The 18,227-nt window shown below is 45.9% G+C and overlaps 1 protein-coding gene and 1 long non-coding RNA gene across 9 annotated transcripts in view; one reads left to right on the top strand and one right to left on the bottom strand.

The window, feature by feature from the left end:
• Nucleotides 1-567: 567 nt before the first annotated feature.
• Nucleotides 568-18,227, bottom strand: part of LOC104651485 (uncharacterized) — a 30,730-nt gene continuing 13,070 nt past the window's right edge. For 5 of the 7 annotated variants that reach the window (XR_012512700.1, XR_744942.3, XR_012512698.1 and 2 more), the window contains 2 exons: nucleotides 2,615-9,551; nucleotides 660-1,474 (listed from right to left, as the gene is read on the bottom strand). This is a non-coding gene — a long non-coding RNA (uncharacterized LOC104651485). The other 2 variants (XR_012512697.1, XR_012512701.1) reach the window with 2 other exon arrangements.
• Nucleotides 598-17,670, top strand: ZSCAN32 (zinc finger and SCAN domain containing 32). Of its 2 annotated transcripts, XM_074381681.1 has the most exons (7): nucleotides 598-663; nucleotides 4,351-4,420; nucleotides 5,523-5,688; nucleotides 10,023-10,117; nucleotides 10,407-10,530; nucleotides 14,137-14,619; nucleotides 15,369-17,670. In XM_074381681.1, the coding sequence occupies exons 1-7, from the start codon at nucleotides 608-610 to the stop codon at nucleotides 16,229-16,231; spliced, it is 1,857 nt and encodes a 618-aa protein (XP_074237782.1). In that variant the 5' UTR covers nucleotides 598-607; the 3' UTR covers nucleotides 16,232-17,670. The 2 variants fall into 2 exon arrangements, with proteins under 2 accessions (XP_074237782.1, XP_074237783.1); XM_074381682.1 differs by lacking the exons at nucleotides 598-663; nucleotides 4,351-4,420 and having other exon boundaries at nucleotides 5,606-5,688; nucleotides 10,357-10,530.

Consider the following 18,227-nt stretch of genomic DNA (forward strand, 5'->3'; position numbering starts at 1 on the left):
ATCCTTGGCGTGGATTTGTGGACAGAGTAATGGAAAGGGATAGAAAGTAAATCAAAAGAACCAGAGTGAAGGAATGTGTGATAGGTTTATAGTGTCTTTTTCCATCCTCTTCAGACATCCTTCAAGGCTGAGCCTTTTTCAGCTGTGAGTCTCTGCACATGTCTGACACTGTCATGTCCCATGCATTCCAGAAAGACACTCCTTGGAGGAGAACAGGGCTTCCCAGTGATGTGAAAAGAGATGTAATCTGATCTCCAGGGTACAGTGGCAACAGAGTAAGCCAGTTTGTTGAAGCAAATGATGGCTGCAGAAAATAGTCTTCGGGCACACTCATCCTCAAGCAGAGATCCCACACAGGGCCAGAAATCAGCCCCCCAAGGAAACGGCCCTGACTCCGAGGCCTCTCATCAGCGCTTCAGGCAGTTTTGCTACCAGGAGGTAACTGGCCCCCATGAAGCTTTTAGCAAACTCTAGGAACTCTGTTGTCAGTGGCTGAGGCCTAAGACACACTCAAAAGAGGAAATCCTGGAGCTGCTGGTTTTGGAGCAGTTTCTGACCATCTTGCCAGAGGAGATCCAGACCTGGGTGAGGGAGCAGCATCCAGAAAATGGCGATGAAGCTGTGGCTCTGGTTGAGGATGTACAGAGAGCTCCTGGACAGCAGGTGAGAAAAGGAAGTTGGAACTTTGTGGTTTTGGTTATGAAGAAGTTGGGGAATCCAGTTGCTGGAGAGGTGCTTGGTTGAGAAACCCACAGTAGCCCTCTGCTGGCCACAGGAGGTTTTGGCTGTCTTGGGTTGGTCCTATGCCCTTATTGTACAGGAAGAATTTCTCATCTGTGGATACAGCTGTTAGACATTCATATATTGAGTAATATTTGAAGTCCCTAATTAAAGTGGTAAAAACACTCAGAAAAATTCTCAAAAACAAGACCAGTGAAAGGACAACTATCTTTCACTTAGGGGATGAGGAAAACTAGAGGTGGTGACTGAAAACCTAGTTTCTTGCTTGAAGCTTCTTTGAGGGTAGAGTGCCATGTGTTGTACGCTCAACAAAAGTATATCAGCCAGGCCTTGCTCTGGTTCTTGCTGCCAGGGTTGTGTTCATTTTGGGACACTGATGGGTTCACAAAATATCCTCTTATGGTCAGGACTAGGTCTGAGAGCTGATCAGTGTAACCAGCTTGTGTCTTCTGGGAGAAGGGAGGTGGGAAAGGCACAGGAAGAGGAAAAGCAACACGCCAGCTTCAGTTGTGGAGGAGTTGGTAGTAGGAAGGCAACTGAGATTGGGTAAGTCTGGGAGAGGCCTAGAGTAATGGAGGGCACAGTTCAGAGGAACGTTGATTGGCCTGAGTGGTTCTGCAATCAGAGCAGGAAGCAGCTCACTGGGTGCCAGAGTCTGCATGGCTGGAGTGGGAAGGACCTAAGCAGCAGACATGCTTGTGTTTCTCAGTGAGGAGGTGGGGATGTGCACCGTCTGTGGGAAGAGGAACGGCGAAGGGGGATATAATGAAATTTGGTAGGATTGAGGATTTAATACTTTGACTTAATTTATAGAGGGAAAAAGCAGCTTGGTGGTGATGTATCAGGGAAGAAGTTGAGGAAATTAGTCTGCAGTCTGTGTGACTGGGACTCTTACTCATAAGTAAGATTGAGTGGACGGGTGCAGTAGCACTTGTATGAAGGTAGAGCTTGGAAAACCGAACTATTATAAATAGAGTGGGAATCCCAATATGCTAATCATCATCCTAGCCCAGTTCCCCTTCCATCTCTCTGTTTGATGTTCTCTTTCCTTCTTATCCTTAACCATCTCAGAACCACACTTCTTTTTTTTTTTTTTTTTTTTTTGGATAGAGTTTTGCTCTGTCACTTAGGCTGGAGTGCAGTGGCATGAACATGGCTCACTGCAGCCTCAACCTCCTGGGCTCAAGTGATCCTCTTGCCTCAGACCCCAGGTAGCTGGGACTACAGGTGCACACCACCATGCGAAGCTAATTTTTGTTTTTTTATTAGAGATGAGGTTTTGCCGTGTTGCTAAGGCTGGTCTTGACCTCTTGAGCTCAGGCAGTCCACCCACCTCAGCCTCCCAAAGTGTTGGGAATATAAGTGTTGAGCCACTGTGCCCAGCCCACACTCTTTTTTTTTGAGACAGAGTTTCACTCTTGTTACCCAGGCTGGAGTGCAATGGTGTGATCTCAGCTCACCGCAACCTCCGCCTCCTGGGTTGAGGCAATTCTCCTGCCTCAGCCTCCTGAGTAGCTGGGATTACAGGCACACACCACCATGCCCAGCTAATTTTTTGTATTTTTAGTAGAGACGGGGTTTCACCATGTTGACCAGGATGGTCTCGATCTCTTGACCTTGTGATCCACCCGCCTCGGCCTCCCAAAGTGCTGGGATTACAGGCTTGAGCCACCGTGCCCAGCCCCCAGCCCACACTCTTAATATAAAAGAAAACAGTGGAGGAATGTATTGATTAAACACCTGTTTGAAACCTACTGTGTTAGTCTGTTCTTACGCTACTATAAGGACATACCTGAGACTGGGTAATTTATAAAGAAAAGAGGTTTAGTTGACTCACAGTTACTCATGGCTGGAGAGGCCTCAGGAAACTTACAATCATGTCAGAAGGGAAGCAAACACATCCTTCACATGGCAGCAGGGAGAAGAATGAGAACTGAGCAAAAGGGAAAGACTTTTGTAAAACCATCAGATCTTGTGAGAATGTACTATCACTAGAGTAGTATGGGAGAAACTGCCCCCATGATTCAATCACCTTCCACTGCTTCCCTCCCACGACACATGGGGATTATAGGAACTACAAATGAAGATGAGATTTGGGTGGGGACACAGCCAAACCGTATCACCTATCATGAAAGCAGAAAGCAAGAAGTGAAGGTGGGAAGTAGTAATAGAGGTTGATATTAATTTCTCAGGATCCCACTTACCTCTCAGTATCTCTCCTCATTTTAAGGATGTTATAAGCATGGGACTTAAAGAATAAAAATGGCTCTGAAAGACAAAAGTTGATTTTAAGTGACTATGATATTAGGGATTTTACAGTGAACAGGACAGGTATGGCCCCTGGCCTGCTGGAGCCTGCAGTCCATCGGGGGAAACACAATTGTAAATCAAAAGTAAACCAAAAAGATGGTTTCAGATGAGTGCTTGGAAGGAAATGAGTAGAGTGATGTGATAACTGCAGTGTTGGGAGATAGGTTGTGAGGCAGGACCTCTCTGAGATGACACTGAAGGAGGGGAAGGAACCAGTTGTCTCAGGAGCTGGGAGGAGAGGACTCCAGACAGAGTGCACAGCACATACCAAGAGCCTAAGAAGGGAGAGGACTTGTCAGGCTCGAGAGGAAGAAGGGAGGGCTTGTGGCTGAAGCTCAGAGATCCGGGAAGAGTGATATGAGAGAGAGGGAGGAGGCAGGGCAGGGTCAGGCTGGGCCTTTTAGGCTGCAAAGAGAAGTTTGGATTTTATTTTGTGTGTAGTGGGAAGCCACTGAAGAGTGTTGTTACTACAGGGACAGGACCTTAGATTTTAAAGAGATCACACTGGATTCCGTGTAGAGAGAATGGATTGAAGGGTCCAGCAGTAGAGAGGATACAGACAGCAGATAGTGTCCTAGACCCAGATGGAGCCAGGGGATGGAGAGAGAGGACCAATTCAAGGTCTTTTTTTTGTTTTTTTTGAGATGGAGTCTCACTCTGTCACTCAGGCTGGAGTGCTCTGTTGCCCAGGCTGGAGCGCCCACCTCACTGCAACCTCCACCTCCCAGGTTCAAACAATTCTCCTGTTTCAGCCTCCTGAGTAGCTGGGACTACAGACACCCACCACCACATCTGGCTAATCTTTGTATTATCAGTAGAGACAGGGTTTCACCGTATTGGCCAGGTTGGTCTTGGACACCTAAGCTTGTGATCCGCCTGCCTCGGCCTCCCAAAGTGCTGGGATTACAGGCATGAGCCACTGTGCCCAGTCTCAAAGTCTCTTTTGAAGGCAGACTGGTATTGGATATGGGTGGACAGGAAATGGCCTAGTGCTGAGACATGGGGGCTTGCTGAAATGAAAGCTGACATTCTTTCTTCTAACAAATATATTCCGATTTTTTTGTTTGTTTGTTTTTAAAGATGGTTTTCACCACGATGGACAGGCTGGTCTTGACCTCCTGACCTCAGGTCATCCACCCACCTCAGCCTCCCAAAGTTCAAGGATTACGGGCATGAGCTACCGTGCCCAGCTCCCGATTTTTAACAGTTCTGGTATGTCAGGCTCTATGCTAGGTGCTTTCATATAAATAATCTTAACCACTTCTAAAGACCTAATTCTTTTTTTTTTTTTTAAGGCAGAGTCTTGCTGTATTGCCGACACTGGAGTGCAGTGGCGCAATTTCGAATCACTTCAGTCTCCGCCTCCCAGGTTCAAGCGATTCTCCTGCCTCATTCTCCCAAGTAGTTGGGACTACACGCGCATGCCACCATGCCTAGCTAATTTTTTGTATTTTTTTTTTTTAGTAGAGATGGGGTTTCACCGTGTTAGCCAGGATGGTCTCAATCTTCTGACCTCGTGGTCCACCCACCTCGGCCTCCCAAAATGCTGGGATTACAGGTGTGACCACTGTGCCCAGTCTATTTTTTTTTTCTTTTTCTTTTTCTTTTTTTTTTTTTGAGATGGAGTTTCGCTCTTGTTACCCAGGCTGGAGTGCAATGGCGCAATCTCGGCTCACCGCAACCTCCGCCTCCTGGGTTCAGGCGATTCTCCTGCCTCAGCCTCCTGAGTAGCTGGGATTACAGGCACGCGCCACCATGCCCAGCTAATTTTTTGTATTTTTAGTAGAGACGGGGTTTCACCATGTTGACCAGGATGGTCTCGATCTCCTGACCTCGTGATCCACCCACCTCGGCCTCCCAAAGTGCTGGGATTACAGGCGTGAGCCACCGCGCCCGGCCTTTTTTCCTTTTTGAGATAGAGCCTTGCTCTGTCACCAGGCTGGAGTGTAATGGTGTGATCTTGGCTCAATGCAACCTCCGTCTCCCGGGTTCAAGTGATTCCCCTGCCTCAGCCTCCTCAGTAGCTGGCACTAAAGGTGCATGCCACCATGCCCGGCTAATTTTTTGTATTTTAGTAGACAGGGTTTCACCATGCCTAGGATGGTCTCAATCTCTTAACCTCCCAAAGTGCTAGGATTACAGGCGTGAGCCACTGCACCCGGCCTCATGTTTGTATTTTTAGTAGAGATGGGGTTTTACCACGTTACCAGACTTGTCTTGAACTCCTGACCTCATGTGATCCACCCACTTCGGGCTCCCAAAGTGCTGGGATTACAGGCAAGAGCTAGTGCACCCTCAAAGACCTAATTCTATTATTATTAATTTTATTACAGCAGCAATGTAGTAGCTTCTAGCTGTTTCTCTTCTGCTTCCTTATGTTAAACATTATTTTTTAATGCCACTCCTTAGGAGTTGTAAAGTGCAGCGTAGGCAGGAATTTGTAGTGATGGATAAATGGGGTCTGTTCTCAGGTCCCAGATTCTGAGAAGGACTTGAAAGGACTCATGGAGGAGATGGCCCCTTTCAGAGCAACCAGAGAATCACTGAGATACTACTGGAAACAGGAGGTTCAGCCAGAGAAGCCGACTTTGAAGGGATCACAGAGCTCACACCAAAGACCAAGGGAACAGTCAGAAGGTAAGCAGAAGCCTCTGTTCTCACCTGAGACAGGTGAGGAACAATCATTTATTAGAAACAAAGGTGTGAACTGGGTCCACCCAAGGGTTCCAGACAAAATGCCTTTGAAATATATCCCAAAAGTGGCCGGGCACGGTGGCTTATGCCTGTAGCCCCACCACCTTTGGAGATCAAACAGACAGATCATCTGATGTCAGGAGTTCGAGACCAGCCTGGCCAACATTGTGAAACCCCGTTTCTACTGAAAATACAAAAAATTAGCCAGGCATGGTGGCACACGCCTGTAATCCCAGCTACTCAGGAAGCTGAGGCAGGAGAATTGCTTGAACCCAGGAGGTAGAGGTTGTAGTGAGCTGAGATCGTGCCACTGCACTCCACCCTGGGCCACAGAGTGAGACTCTGTTTCAAAAAAATAAAAAATATATCCCAAAGCAAGATTACAAATTTCTGTTGAGTGTAATGGCACTTAAAGTAGGGACAGAGAGGTCAGGCATGGTGGCTCACACCTGTAATCCCAGCACTTTGGGAGGCTGAGGCGGGATTATGGCTGAGACCATGAAATCAGGAGTCTGAGACCAGTCTGGGTGACACAGAGAAACCTCATCTATTCTAAAATACAAAAAATTAGCCAAGTGTGGTGGTGGGCACCTGTAATGCCAGCTACTTGGGAGGCTGAGGCAGGAGACTCGCTTGAACCTGGTGGGATTGGGGACAGAGGTTGCAATCAACCGAGACTGGACCACTGCACTCCGGCCTGGGTAACAGAGTGAGACTCTGTCGTCAGAGAAAAAAAAAAAAAAAAAAAAGTAGGGACAGAGATTCTTTATGTGGTAGTATAATTCTTTTTTATTACAATTCTGTTACTTAATAATCAGGTGTCATTAAAGGTGAACATGGTCACCCTCCCTCACTTTCTGCACAGCAGTTCTTCATATACTTGAAGACATTAAGTCCCCTTCCCCATCCAGCTTAATCTTTTCCAGACTACATTATTTTTTTTGCCTTTCTTCCAGAACTCTATTTTTTGTTTTCACTTGTCTTATTTTAGAAAACTTTTTTTTTTTTTTTTTTTAGACAGAGTTTCGCTCTTGTTACCCAGGCTGGAGTGCAATGGTGTGATCTCGGCTCACCGCAACCTCCGCCTCCTGGGTTCAGGCAATTCTCCTGCCTCAGCCTCCTGAGTAGTTGGGATTACAGGCACGCACCACCATGCCCAGCTAACTTTTTGTATTTTTAGTAGAGACGGGTTTTCACCATGTTGACCAGGTTGGTCTCGATCTCTTGACCTCGTGATCCACCCGCCTCGGCCTCCCAAAGTGCTGGGATTACAGGCTTGAGCCACCGCGCCCGGCCTTTAGAAAACTTTTTAAATCAAAAACATCTTGGCTGGGTGTGATGGCTCATTCCTGTAACTTAGCACTTTGGGAGGCTGAAGCAGGAGGATCACTTGAGCCTAGGAGTTGAGACCAGATCATAACAAGATCCTGTCTCTCCCAAAAAGAAAAAAAATGTTTCAATTGAGGTGAAAGTCACATAACATAAAATTAACCATTTCCTTTTTTTTTTTTTTTTTTTTTTTTTTGAGACGGAGTTTCGCCCTTGTTACCCAGGCTGGAGTGCAATGGCGCGATCTCGGCTCACCGCAACCTCCGCCTCCTGGGCTCAGGCAATTCTCCTGCCTCAGCCTCCTGAGTAGCTGGGATTACAGGCACGTGCCACCATGCCCAGCTAATTTTTTGCACTTTTAGAAGAGACGGGGTTTCACCATGTTGACCAGGATGGTCTCGATCTCTCGACCTCGTGATCCACCCGCCTCGGCCTCCCAAAGTGCGGGGATTACAGGCTTGAGCCACCGCGCCCGGCAAAATTAACCATTTCCAAGTGAACAATTCAGTGATGCTTGGTACATCCCCAGTGTTATGCAGCCATCACCTCTATCTAGTTCCCAAACATTTTTATCATCCCGAAAATGAAACTCTGTACCCATTAAGCAGTTGCTCTTCATTCTGTCTCCATGGATTTACCTGTTCTGGACATTTCATATAAGTGGAGTCACATGCATGATGTGACCTTTGGTGTCTGCCTTCTTTCACTTTTCATGTTTTGAGCATATATGAGTACTTTGTTCCTTTTGATGACTGAATAATCCATTGCATGGATATACCAAGGTTCTATATATATATATATATATTTTTTTTTGAGGCGGAGTTTCGCTCTTGTTACCCAGGCTGGTGTGCAATGGCGCGATCTCGGCTCACCACAACCTCCGCCTCCTGGGTTCAGGCAATTCTCCTGTCTCAGCCTCCTGAGTAGCTGGGATTACGGGCACGCACCACCATGCCCAGCTAACTTTTTGTATTTTTAGTAGAGACGAGGTTTCACCTTGCTGACCAGGATGGTCTTGATCTCTTGACCTCGTGATCCACCCGCCTCGGCCTCCCAAAGTGCTGGGATTACAGGCTTGAGCCACCGCGCCCGGCCAAGGTTCTATATTTTTAAAGTCTTTTTCCATTGGCTATATACTTGCTGCCTTTTGTTTAGCTGAAAGCTGCCATTACAGGTTGTTAGGTAATTTTTTTTTTTTTTTTTTTTTTTTTTGAGACGGAGTTTCGCTCTTGTTACCCAGGCTGGAGTGCAATGGCTCGATCTCGGCTCACCGCAACCTCCGCCTCCTGGGTTCAGGCAATTCTCCTGCCTCAGCCTCCTGAGTAGCTGGGATTACAGGCACGTGCCACCATGCCCAGCTAATTTTTTGCACTTTTAGTAGAGACGGGGTTTCACCATGTTGACCAGGATGGTCTCGATCTCTCGACCTCGTGATCCACCCGCCTCGGCCTCCCAAAGTGCTGGGATTACAGGCTTGAGCCACCGCGCCCGGCCATTAGGTAATTTTTTTTAAGAGACAGGGTCTTGCTCTGTCACCTGGGCTGGAGTGCAGTGGTACCATCATAGTTCATTGCAGCCTCGAACTGCTGGGTTCAAGCAATCCTCCTGCCTCAACTTCCCAAAGTGCTGGAATTACAGCCATGCATCACTACACCCAGCCTGAAAAACACTGTCTTGATGAGTTTAAGTTGGCAAACCTGTGTTGATAAAGTGGAAAACTGTCTAAGAGATTTTAGGTTTCTTTTTGGTTTTGTTTTTGAGATGGAGTTTTGCTCTTGTTGCCCAGGCTGGAGTGCAGTGGCGTGATCTTGGCTCACTGCAACCTCTGCCTCCTGGGTTCAAGCGATTCTACTGCCTCAGCCTCCTGAGTAGCTGGGATTACAGGCACCCATCGTCACACCCAGCTAACTTTTTGTATTTTTAGTAGAGACGGGGTTTCGCCATGTTGGGCAGGCTGGTCTTGAACTCCTAACCTCAAGGGATCTGCTGGCCTTGGCCTCCCAAAGTGCTGGGATTACAGGCATGAGCCACTGCATCTGGCCAATTTTAGTATTTTTTAAAGCAAAGTAAATACTCTTGTCAACATCTTTATAAACTTTGCCACTTAGCATTTATTTCCTTTTAATCTTTGGGAACACCTGTGCTCTCTGGTGTGTGATTTTCAAGGCTTTGGGACAGCAGGGGTTGTGAATAAAGAGAAGCAGGACTCACTGTGTTCCAGGGTGGGCTCCCTCTGCTTCCCAGTCCCATGGGCCACTCACAGATCTGGAGTGTTGTCCCCTCCCCAGGGTTCACATACCTCTGAGTTGCTGCTGAAGCTCCATTAACAAGTCATAAACGATTCATTTTATTTGTACAATTGTTGAAAATTTTTCAATTGTTGAAAATTTTTTTTTCCTATTTTTAAGTGATGTCACAGTCATATCTGTACAATTCTTGAAGTTGAAGATTTGAGAAAAAAATTGTATCATCTTGGCCTGAAAAATATAAAAGGTTTCTGTTACTGTGGTATTATGAAGGAGTACTGTGGTTATCTTTAGGTGGCAAGGCTATGGAGAGATTTTTGTTTCCCACTATGATTCTCTTTAATTTTTTTCTCCTGACATATATATTTTTCCTTAAAATGAAAAAAAAAATTAATGCTCTTATGCCAAGAGGAATCTCATGAAAGGAACTTCTCAACTCACAGAAACTGTGGGCTCTGTCAGTGGTTATCAAACTTGAGTTTGTCTCAGTCTCATCTGGAGGTAAGGGTGTGATAAAAGAATCCCAGGCCCCACTTCCAGAATTTCTGATTCTGAGAATCTAAGGTGAGGCCCCAGAATTTGTATTTCTGATGGGTTGCCAGGGGCTGCTGAAGGGGCTGGCCCAGGAGCCCACTTTGAGGGTTTCTGCTCTGTGCTGTTGTGTGGAAGCCACCCTCTAATAGCGGCTGTTTTTTCCCCCAGCCTGGCTTGCTCCTCGGGCTCCCAGGAACCTGCCTCAAAACACAGGTCTCTACGACCAGGAGATAGGTGCTGTGGTCTGGACAGCTGGGTTCCAGGTGAGCTGTGGTTGATGTCTTCTGTTTCCTAAGTACCCACTCCCACCCCAAAACCCCCTTCTTTTCCAGAGACATGAGAAAGATTCTGTGTGGTCCCTGGGGCTTCTTGGGTTGTTTTGATTCTGTCCACTCTGACATCATCATATGGCTCTACCCTTGTCCCACAGTGGGGTGACCTCTCCTGCCTTTGCTTTGCCCCTGATCTGACAACTGTGATCCTGTCTCTGCCCCCACCCCAGGCTAGACTGGTGCTATTTTATCAGTAGCAGCAGCTCCAGTGTTGTTACAGGGACCAGCCACATGTGACGACAAAGCTGTATCCCTCTGTCAGCAAGAATGGATGTGCCCAGGCCCTGCACGAAGGGCCCTCTACAGGGATGCCACACAGAGGAAGGACAGACATGTCTCGCTGGGTAAGGATCCATCTTCCCTCCAGGTCCAGGTGGATGTGTTCAATTGTTCAGAGAGGCTGAAAGGACTTGAGAGTGAGGGAAACAGAGGGAGTGGGGAGACTGTTGGGTGGAGGGAAAAGAGGAAGTAAATGGGGAACCAGAGCAGGCAAGAGAGATACAGGCAGAGAACAAAAGAAAGGGCCAGGCTGCATGTGGTGGTTCATGTCTGTAATCCCAAAACTTTGGGAGTCTGAGGCGGGTGGATCACCTGAGGTCAGGAGGATCTGGGCACAAGAGAGGACACAGATAGCTTCCAAACTGATGACAAGCAGACAGGCCAGGCAGCTGGGAGCCCTCACTGCTACCCCATGCCCCAGAGCCCCTTGGGTAAGGACCTCTTTGCCCCTGTGTCCTGGTACTGATTGCCTTTATGTAAACCACACCTCCAAACTGAGGGCATTGTTGGGGTAAAAGCAGTTCATTTTACCATGTGCAGGTGATATATAGAGAAAGTACTATCTACTCTTAGGTTGTCTGGGTCACCCAGGGAATTATCTTTTCAGTGTGAAATTTGAAAGCCAAAGCCAGGTGTGTTTCTATTTCCAAAGTAGTGAATTATCTGAGTAGGTGCTATATCCAGATTTTGTTAATAGAACATAAAGAATGAAGATGCTGTTACCCTGGATGAGCAGTGTTGGGTGATGCCCTGGACCGGTGACTGTGAATTCAAAAGGTTATCATTAGTCTAGGAATCAGGTTCCACTGCAGCCGCAGGGTGGGTATATTCCTTACAACGCATGAAAATGACTGCCACATCAGTAACCAGTACTGTGCTTACTGCTGCAACACAAACCACCCTGAAACTTGGTGGTAAAAACCATTACTTCTCACCATTCTGTGGGTTGACTGAGTGGTTCTTCTGCTTCAAGATGTTGGCTGAGGTATTGAGGTTGGAAGATTCAGCATGGCCTCAGTCACCTGGCTGGCAGTTGATGGCCGCCACCAGCTAGGAGCTTAGCTGGGTCTCAGGTGGGTGCAGGCTCACTGTACTTTCCCGAGTTCCAGGAGGAGCAGCCTCTGTGTGCAAGTGCTTGCTGAGCCTTTGCTGGCACTATGTTTGCCAGTGTCCCACTGGCCAAAGTCAGTCACATGGCCAAGCCCAGGGTGGGAGGGACTACACAAGGCTCTGAACGCTGGCCCTGTGACACTGCCCCTGCCTCACTCTACAGTGTTGCCCTTCCCTGTGATCTGTGGTTTTTCCCTGCTCTGTCCCCTGCCATCCCTCCCCTCCTTTGCCAGGAACTCCTGGTTTCCTGACTTCAGCATGTGCCATTTCTTGCTGCTTCTTCAGGCTTCTCCTGCACCTTATCTTGTCCAGTTGCAGGAGAGTATAGTGTCTTTTTGAGCTTTCTATTGAGATTTGTATTACTAAATATATACGGATAATACAATAAGGTGAGATATGAAAGAGCCTTCAAGACTTTTATTTTTGAACTTGGGATTTTTAACTTATTGAGGTGAAATTCACATGACATAAAATTAACCACTGTAAAGTGAACAATTCTTTGGCATCCAGCACATTCAGGGTGTTGTGTAATTACTACCTCTGTCCAGTTCCAGAACCTTTCCATCATTCCAAAATAAGATCCTACAACCATCCAGCAGTTTCTCCCCATCCTCCCCCTGCAAACCCCTGGCAGACACCAGTCTTCATTCTGTCTCTATGGATTGATCTGTTCTGAGTAATTCATGTAATGGTACCTGTAACTTTAATTTCTACATTAGGCTTATTGAATGAGGGCTTATATTCTTTACACACTTTGGGTTTCTTGTCAATCATTCAGGATCCTTTTTTTTTCTTTTTTTCTATATCCAGTGAAACTGTCCTTCAAGATCAGGATCCTCAAAGATTAGAGATAAGAACTGAGACAGAGAATGGGGGAGGACAAGTCATTCTTTCTACAAATATTAATTTAGTGCCTACGGTATCTCAGACCTAGTTCTAGGTCATTAGGGATACAACAGTGAACAAACAGATAAAGATTCCTGCCCTGTGGCAAGAGACAGACCATAGCATAATCAGTAAGTGGCAGAAGATGTCAGAGGGCAGTAAGCACAATGGGAGAGAAGGAGCAGAGGTTGGTTTGCAGTTTTCAGTTTGGGTCCTCAGGGTCACCTTCAATGAGAATATAACATTTGAAAAGACTTGCAGGAGGAGGAGAGATGAGCCTTGCAGCCATATCATACATGGAGGAAGAATGTAAGACAGACAAAATGGCTCGGGCTGGAGCAAGGTGGAGTAATATTTTTAAAAAGACCACTTTGAGTATTTGACTTTATTTGGCACTTTATGTAAACATTTATTTGTGTCTCTTTTTGGTGTAGAGATTTCTACAGGACTGTGACCTCCTTGAAGGCAGGGTTCATGTCATATTTATATTTACATTTCTCAGAAATTGGCATTGTAGGCACTCAGTGATGGGTAGTTGAATTGAATAACAAAGGAGGGGCCTCCCTCTGGCCACTGGGTTGAAAGTCGACTGTAGGAGGTCCAGAGTGGAAGCAAGAAAACCAGATAGGCTATGGCAGTGATCTAGACACAAGGTGATGGCAGCTCAGTGTGGAGTCGGGGGGTGGCAAGAAGAGGCTGGTGCCTTTTGGAGCATCACTACCAGATGTTGTTGGAATGCACTTGTTGGGACAGCTCTAGTGAAACCAGTCGTCACGAACTGGCCCAGATGGGCAGCAGGAGTGTGTGGTGAGAGTTCTTGAGTAGCTAGTCATCCTGAACTGCTCTTTTCAGATGTTTACTACTTATACTTACCTTGGTTTGTTAACTGCTGTCATTTAGATGACAGGAGATATAAGCAGACAGAGATGGGCCAGATGAGGAGGTATTCCTGTATCAGGGAGGGAACAGGTATATCTATCCTTAAAAACAGTTCCTCTCTCCTCTGAATCTTTGCTTTCCTCTGAGCGTCAACTGTTCACTGTGTCCTCTTATGTGGCCACTCTCAGGAAGTTCCACAACTGTCAAGGCAGGCAAGCCATTACACTTATTGCCAGCCATCTCTCCAGGGGAAATGAGTAGGACTGAGGATAATTAAAGAGGAATTAAAAAGGCAGCTTTAGTAAATAACCCTACAAGTCCTTCTCAGTGGAGGGAATGCCTTTTGTATTATACTTAAAGTTTTCATGTTTTAGAAAAAGGCCGGGCCGGGCGCGGTGGCTCAAGCCTGTAATCCCAGCACTTTGGGAGGCCGAGGCGGGTGGATCATGAGGTCGAGAGATCAAGACCATCCTGGTCAACATGGTGAAACCCCGTCTCTACTAAAGGTGCAAAAAATTAGATGGGCATGGTGACACGTGCCTGTAATCCCAGCTACTCAGGAGGCTGAGGCAGGAGAATTGCCTGAACCCAGGAGGCGGAGGTTGCGGTGAGCCGAGATCGCGCCATTGCACTCCAGCCGGCCACAGTGAGATTTCTTCCTAGAAATAACAGTAGCCAGTTGTGGCATAGTTTGAGAAATGAGGATGTAACTTTTGAAGCTGCTAAAACCCCACACTGCAGTATGTACAGTCCTCCCTGATCTGACAGATCTGATTGACCTATTCTTTGTCTCTCAGCAACAGGTGTGCCCTGGGGCTATGAAGAGACCAGGACACTCCTGGCTATTCTTAGTAGTTCTCAGTTTTATGGAAAACTCCAGACCTGTCAGCAGAACAACCAGATCTACAGGGCCATGGCGGAACGACTCTGGGAGCAAGGCTTTCTGCGGACCCCAGAACAGTGTCGAACCAAGTTCAAAAGCCTACAGTTGAGTTACTGCAAAGTGAGGAGAGGCTGTGTGCCTGAGCCTTGTATCTTTTATGAGGAAATGGATACTTTTTCAAACTCCTGGGCCTCTGTGCCTCCTATGGCAAGAGAGGCTGTTCCTGACCAAGAAGGAAGTGATATCGAGGCTGGAGAGCTGAGTCACCAGAATGGGGAGCGCACAGAGGTAGAAGATGGCACTGTGGATGGTTCAGACAGGGATGAAAAGGACTTCAGCAGTCCTGGCCAGGAAGTCAGAAAACTTGACCTGCCAGTGCTGTTCCCAAACAGACTTGGTAAGACTACCTTGACTGATGGTCAAAAGATCAGAAAGTCCACTTTAGAGGCCATTAGCCTAGCAGTCAAATGGGAGCTGTCACTGAGCCTGGCATCATCATCATCTTGATGTGTGACCCTATCTAAGCCAGGAGTTTTAGTTTTCATGTAGTTTAAAGATTATTCCCCTTGCATTTTAGAGCCCTGATTTTGCATTTTCCAACTTTTCACTAAGTTCATGTCATCTTTTCCCATTGAGTTTCAGTACTTTGCATCCTCACATTGCTAGTTAGGCCTCCAGACCAGGTTCCATCTTCTCCCTCCTTCTCTAGCATGGCAATGCCTTTTACAGCCTGAGCATGTGCTGGCTGGGTACTTAGCATCTTGTTTTCTTCCTGTTTGAGCTGGCCAAACACAGGGTTGCCTTTTGTTGTTCTGCTGGTAGAAGTTAGATTACTCAAGAATTGAGAGTATACCTATAAACAGGCTGGCAGATGACACAGAGCTTGATGCCTTGCCTCAGTTTGTCATTGTGTCAGAACATCCAAAAAAAGATAGGAGAAAAGTTGTAGTTTAGGGCATAATTTTCCTGTAATAATTTGGAGCTCAAAAATATTACAATTAGAAAATAAAAAGCTATTAGCAGGAGACTTAATCTTATGAAGAATTTCAATTAGAGGTTTCTTCTATATATTATAGTTATAACTCTTTGCATTACACTGTTTTCCTTCTCTATAGTCTATTGTATTTCTGTGGGTTTTTCTTTCAGGTTTTGAGATCAAGAATGAGATTAAAAAAGAAAATCTAAAATGGGATGATTCGGAAGAAATAGAAATGAACAAGGCTTTACTGAGAAAGTCTAGAGGAGAAGTTTTCTGGCACTCTGAGCTACAAAAAGACATGGAGAGTGAGCCTACATCAAGAAGGCAACGTAGAAACTCAACAGGGGAGAGTGAAGAGAAACCCCCATCCCAGGGGAAGATGGGTCACGAGAGTTTTTGTGCCAGGGACAAAGTCTGTACACATATCCTGTGTGGGAAAAACTGCTTTCAGAGTATGCACTCTCCCCACAAGCCAGCGCTCGAACTGGAAAAAGTATGTCAGTGTCCTGAATGCGGGAAAACCTTTAGCCGAAGTTCTTACCTTGTTCGACATCAGAGAATCCACACAGGCGAGAAGCCTCACAAGTGCAATGAGTGCGGGAAAGGCTTTAGTGAGCGCTCCAACCTCACTGCCCACCTACGAACTCACACAGGGGAGAGGCCCTACCAGTGTGGGCAGTGTGGGAAAAGCTTCAACCAGAGTTCCAGCCTCATTGTCCACCACAGGACCCATACAGGGGAGAAGCCTTACCAGTGCATTGTCTGTGGAAAAAGATTCAACAACAGTTCCCAGTTCAGTGCTCACCGGCGCATCCACCCTGGGGAGAGCCCATACAAGTGTGCAGAGTGTGGGAAGAGCTTCAACAACAGCTCCCACTTCTGTGCCCACCGGAAAACCCACACTGGTAAAACACCTTACAGGTGTTCTCACTGTGAGAAAAGCTTCACTAAGAACTCTGCCCTCAGTCGTCATCAGACAGTACACACAAAAGTAGTACTCTCATCACAGGAAGGAAGAGATGTGTTATGAGTGTGTAGGAAACCTGTCATATCAGTTCCTTAGGTCAGCGTGTATGTGTTCCTTAGAGATACTGGTTTCCTGCCTTAGCAACTGACTTACTAACTACTGGATCTGAAGACCCATGTCCAGGAACAGGAGTCAGCATAAGGATGCTGACTTCTCCTTCTGCTTGTGCCTGTGACTCCAGAGTCCCGTCTTACTGTGACTTAAAGTCTGATGGAGAGAAAGCTGTAGAATCCATAAATTCTGCCAGGAAACCAGGATCTTCCTGTTCCTGACACTGAGAATGGGCACCCAGTGGTCTGAGAACACTTTCTGAGCTAATGTGGTCCTCACACAGGGCTGAGAAAGAAAGTTTCCACGCTCCTGGGAAGCACATGTAGAAGTTAAGAGCCTGAATCTCTTCTAAACCTATCATTGACCTGTAGGCACCCACCATACTACTGCTACCTTCAGGGCAGAAGACACTACTCTTTATAACCTAGCCATCACAAAAGGAAGGAAGGAGGGTTAAGCCATTGGATAATCTGAATTTGTTTCCCTAAGTGACTTAATCTTAGAGCAAGCATAACATCCAGGTTAATTTTTGTAAGATTTCTCCTTTTATTATCACCCTCATCATAGTTCCCAATTGACTCTGAAAGTAAGTGGTTTATAGACATTACTATTTCTGATAATAGTTTACAAACTACTATAAACAAATTTATAACATTACTGTTTCTGAAGAAAATAAAGTTGTTTATCTCTCCACTTCCTTGGCTTTTGGTTTTAAGTTGTAATTTTCTCCTTTAGAAACTATACTCATGCAGAAGCCTGCAGGGTCCTGAAAATGATAGAAGTGTAGAGTCTGCTTCAGGGCAGTAGGACATACAGAGAAGAAATAAGGGATAGGAAATGGGGAAAACAGGAAATGAATCAGGTTGGGAAAAGTTTGTGCCGTCATGAGAAGGAAGATCATAGATTCAAGGGAAAAACAGGTACATCTGGAGGCTGACTTCTGAAGAGTTAGTAGATGAGAATGGTACGTGAAAGGAAGGATGGGTATGAGAAGCACTGTGAACCAAACTTAAAATTCATCCATGATGAGTCACAGATACTTAAACTTTTATGAAATTGCCATGAATAAAAAGTACATTGAAGATATAAAAGTATATAGAAGATAGGTACATTGTCTATGGTTTTTGGCTGGTGCACACAAGGTAATAGGATATTGTCTAAGGTATGGTGAAAAACAGGCATCATGGTCTCTTCTTGTGCCTTTTTGAAGAGTTGACCATTTGCCCCAAGAATACTTGCCAGCAGCACTTATAGTTGTAGTAGTGTTTACCCTGAGATAACTTTGCCACAAAATAACTTGCTTTTAATTTTTTTTTGAGATGGTCTCTCACTCTTGCCCAGACCTGAGTGCAATGGTGTGATCCCAGGCCCAAGCAACTCTTGTGCCTCAGCCTCCCAGACTACAGGCCTGCACCACCATGCCTGACTAACTTGGCTTCACCATGTTGACCAAGCTGGTCTTGAACTGGCCTCCAGTGACCCACCTGCCTCAGCCTCCCAAAGTGCTGGGATTACAGGTGTGAGCCACTGCTCCCAGCCATCTTGCTTTTATTATTACTTTAACATGGCTCTAGCATATCAACTTTGGAAACAAAAGACATCATTCTATTTATAGCATTTAGCAGTGGTATTTCCTTTTACAAAATATACTAATTCTCAATCGCTAAAAATGTCAAATCCTAGAAAATGTAGCAATCTCACATGTGATGTTAACATCATTCTCTAACAGTTGTTGGCCAAAGATCTATTTGATGAATCTGATTTTTCTGAACTAGACAATTCTGCTGATTCACGTGATTCTGTTGTCAGTTCTGCTTAGAAATAACTCCAAGAACAATTTTTTAATTTTATTTTCACAATGAAAATCAGTCACATTTGCTTCAGCCTCAAAGAGCATGTTTACATGAAATTAAATGAGTGCTGGCAACAAGTTTCACTTTTTTCTAAG

Source organism: Saimiri boliviensis, chromosome 12, assembly GCF_048565385.1.
Source record: "Saimiri boliviensis isolate mSaiBol1 chromosome 12, mSaiBol1.pri, whole genome shotgun sequence".
NCBI classification, from domain to species: Eukaryota; Metazoa; Chordata; class Mammalia; order Primates; family Cebidae; genus Saimiri; species Saimiri boliviensis.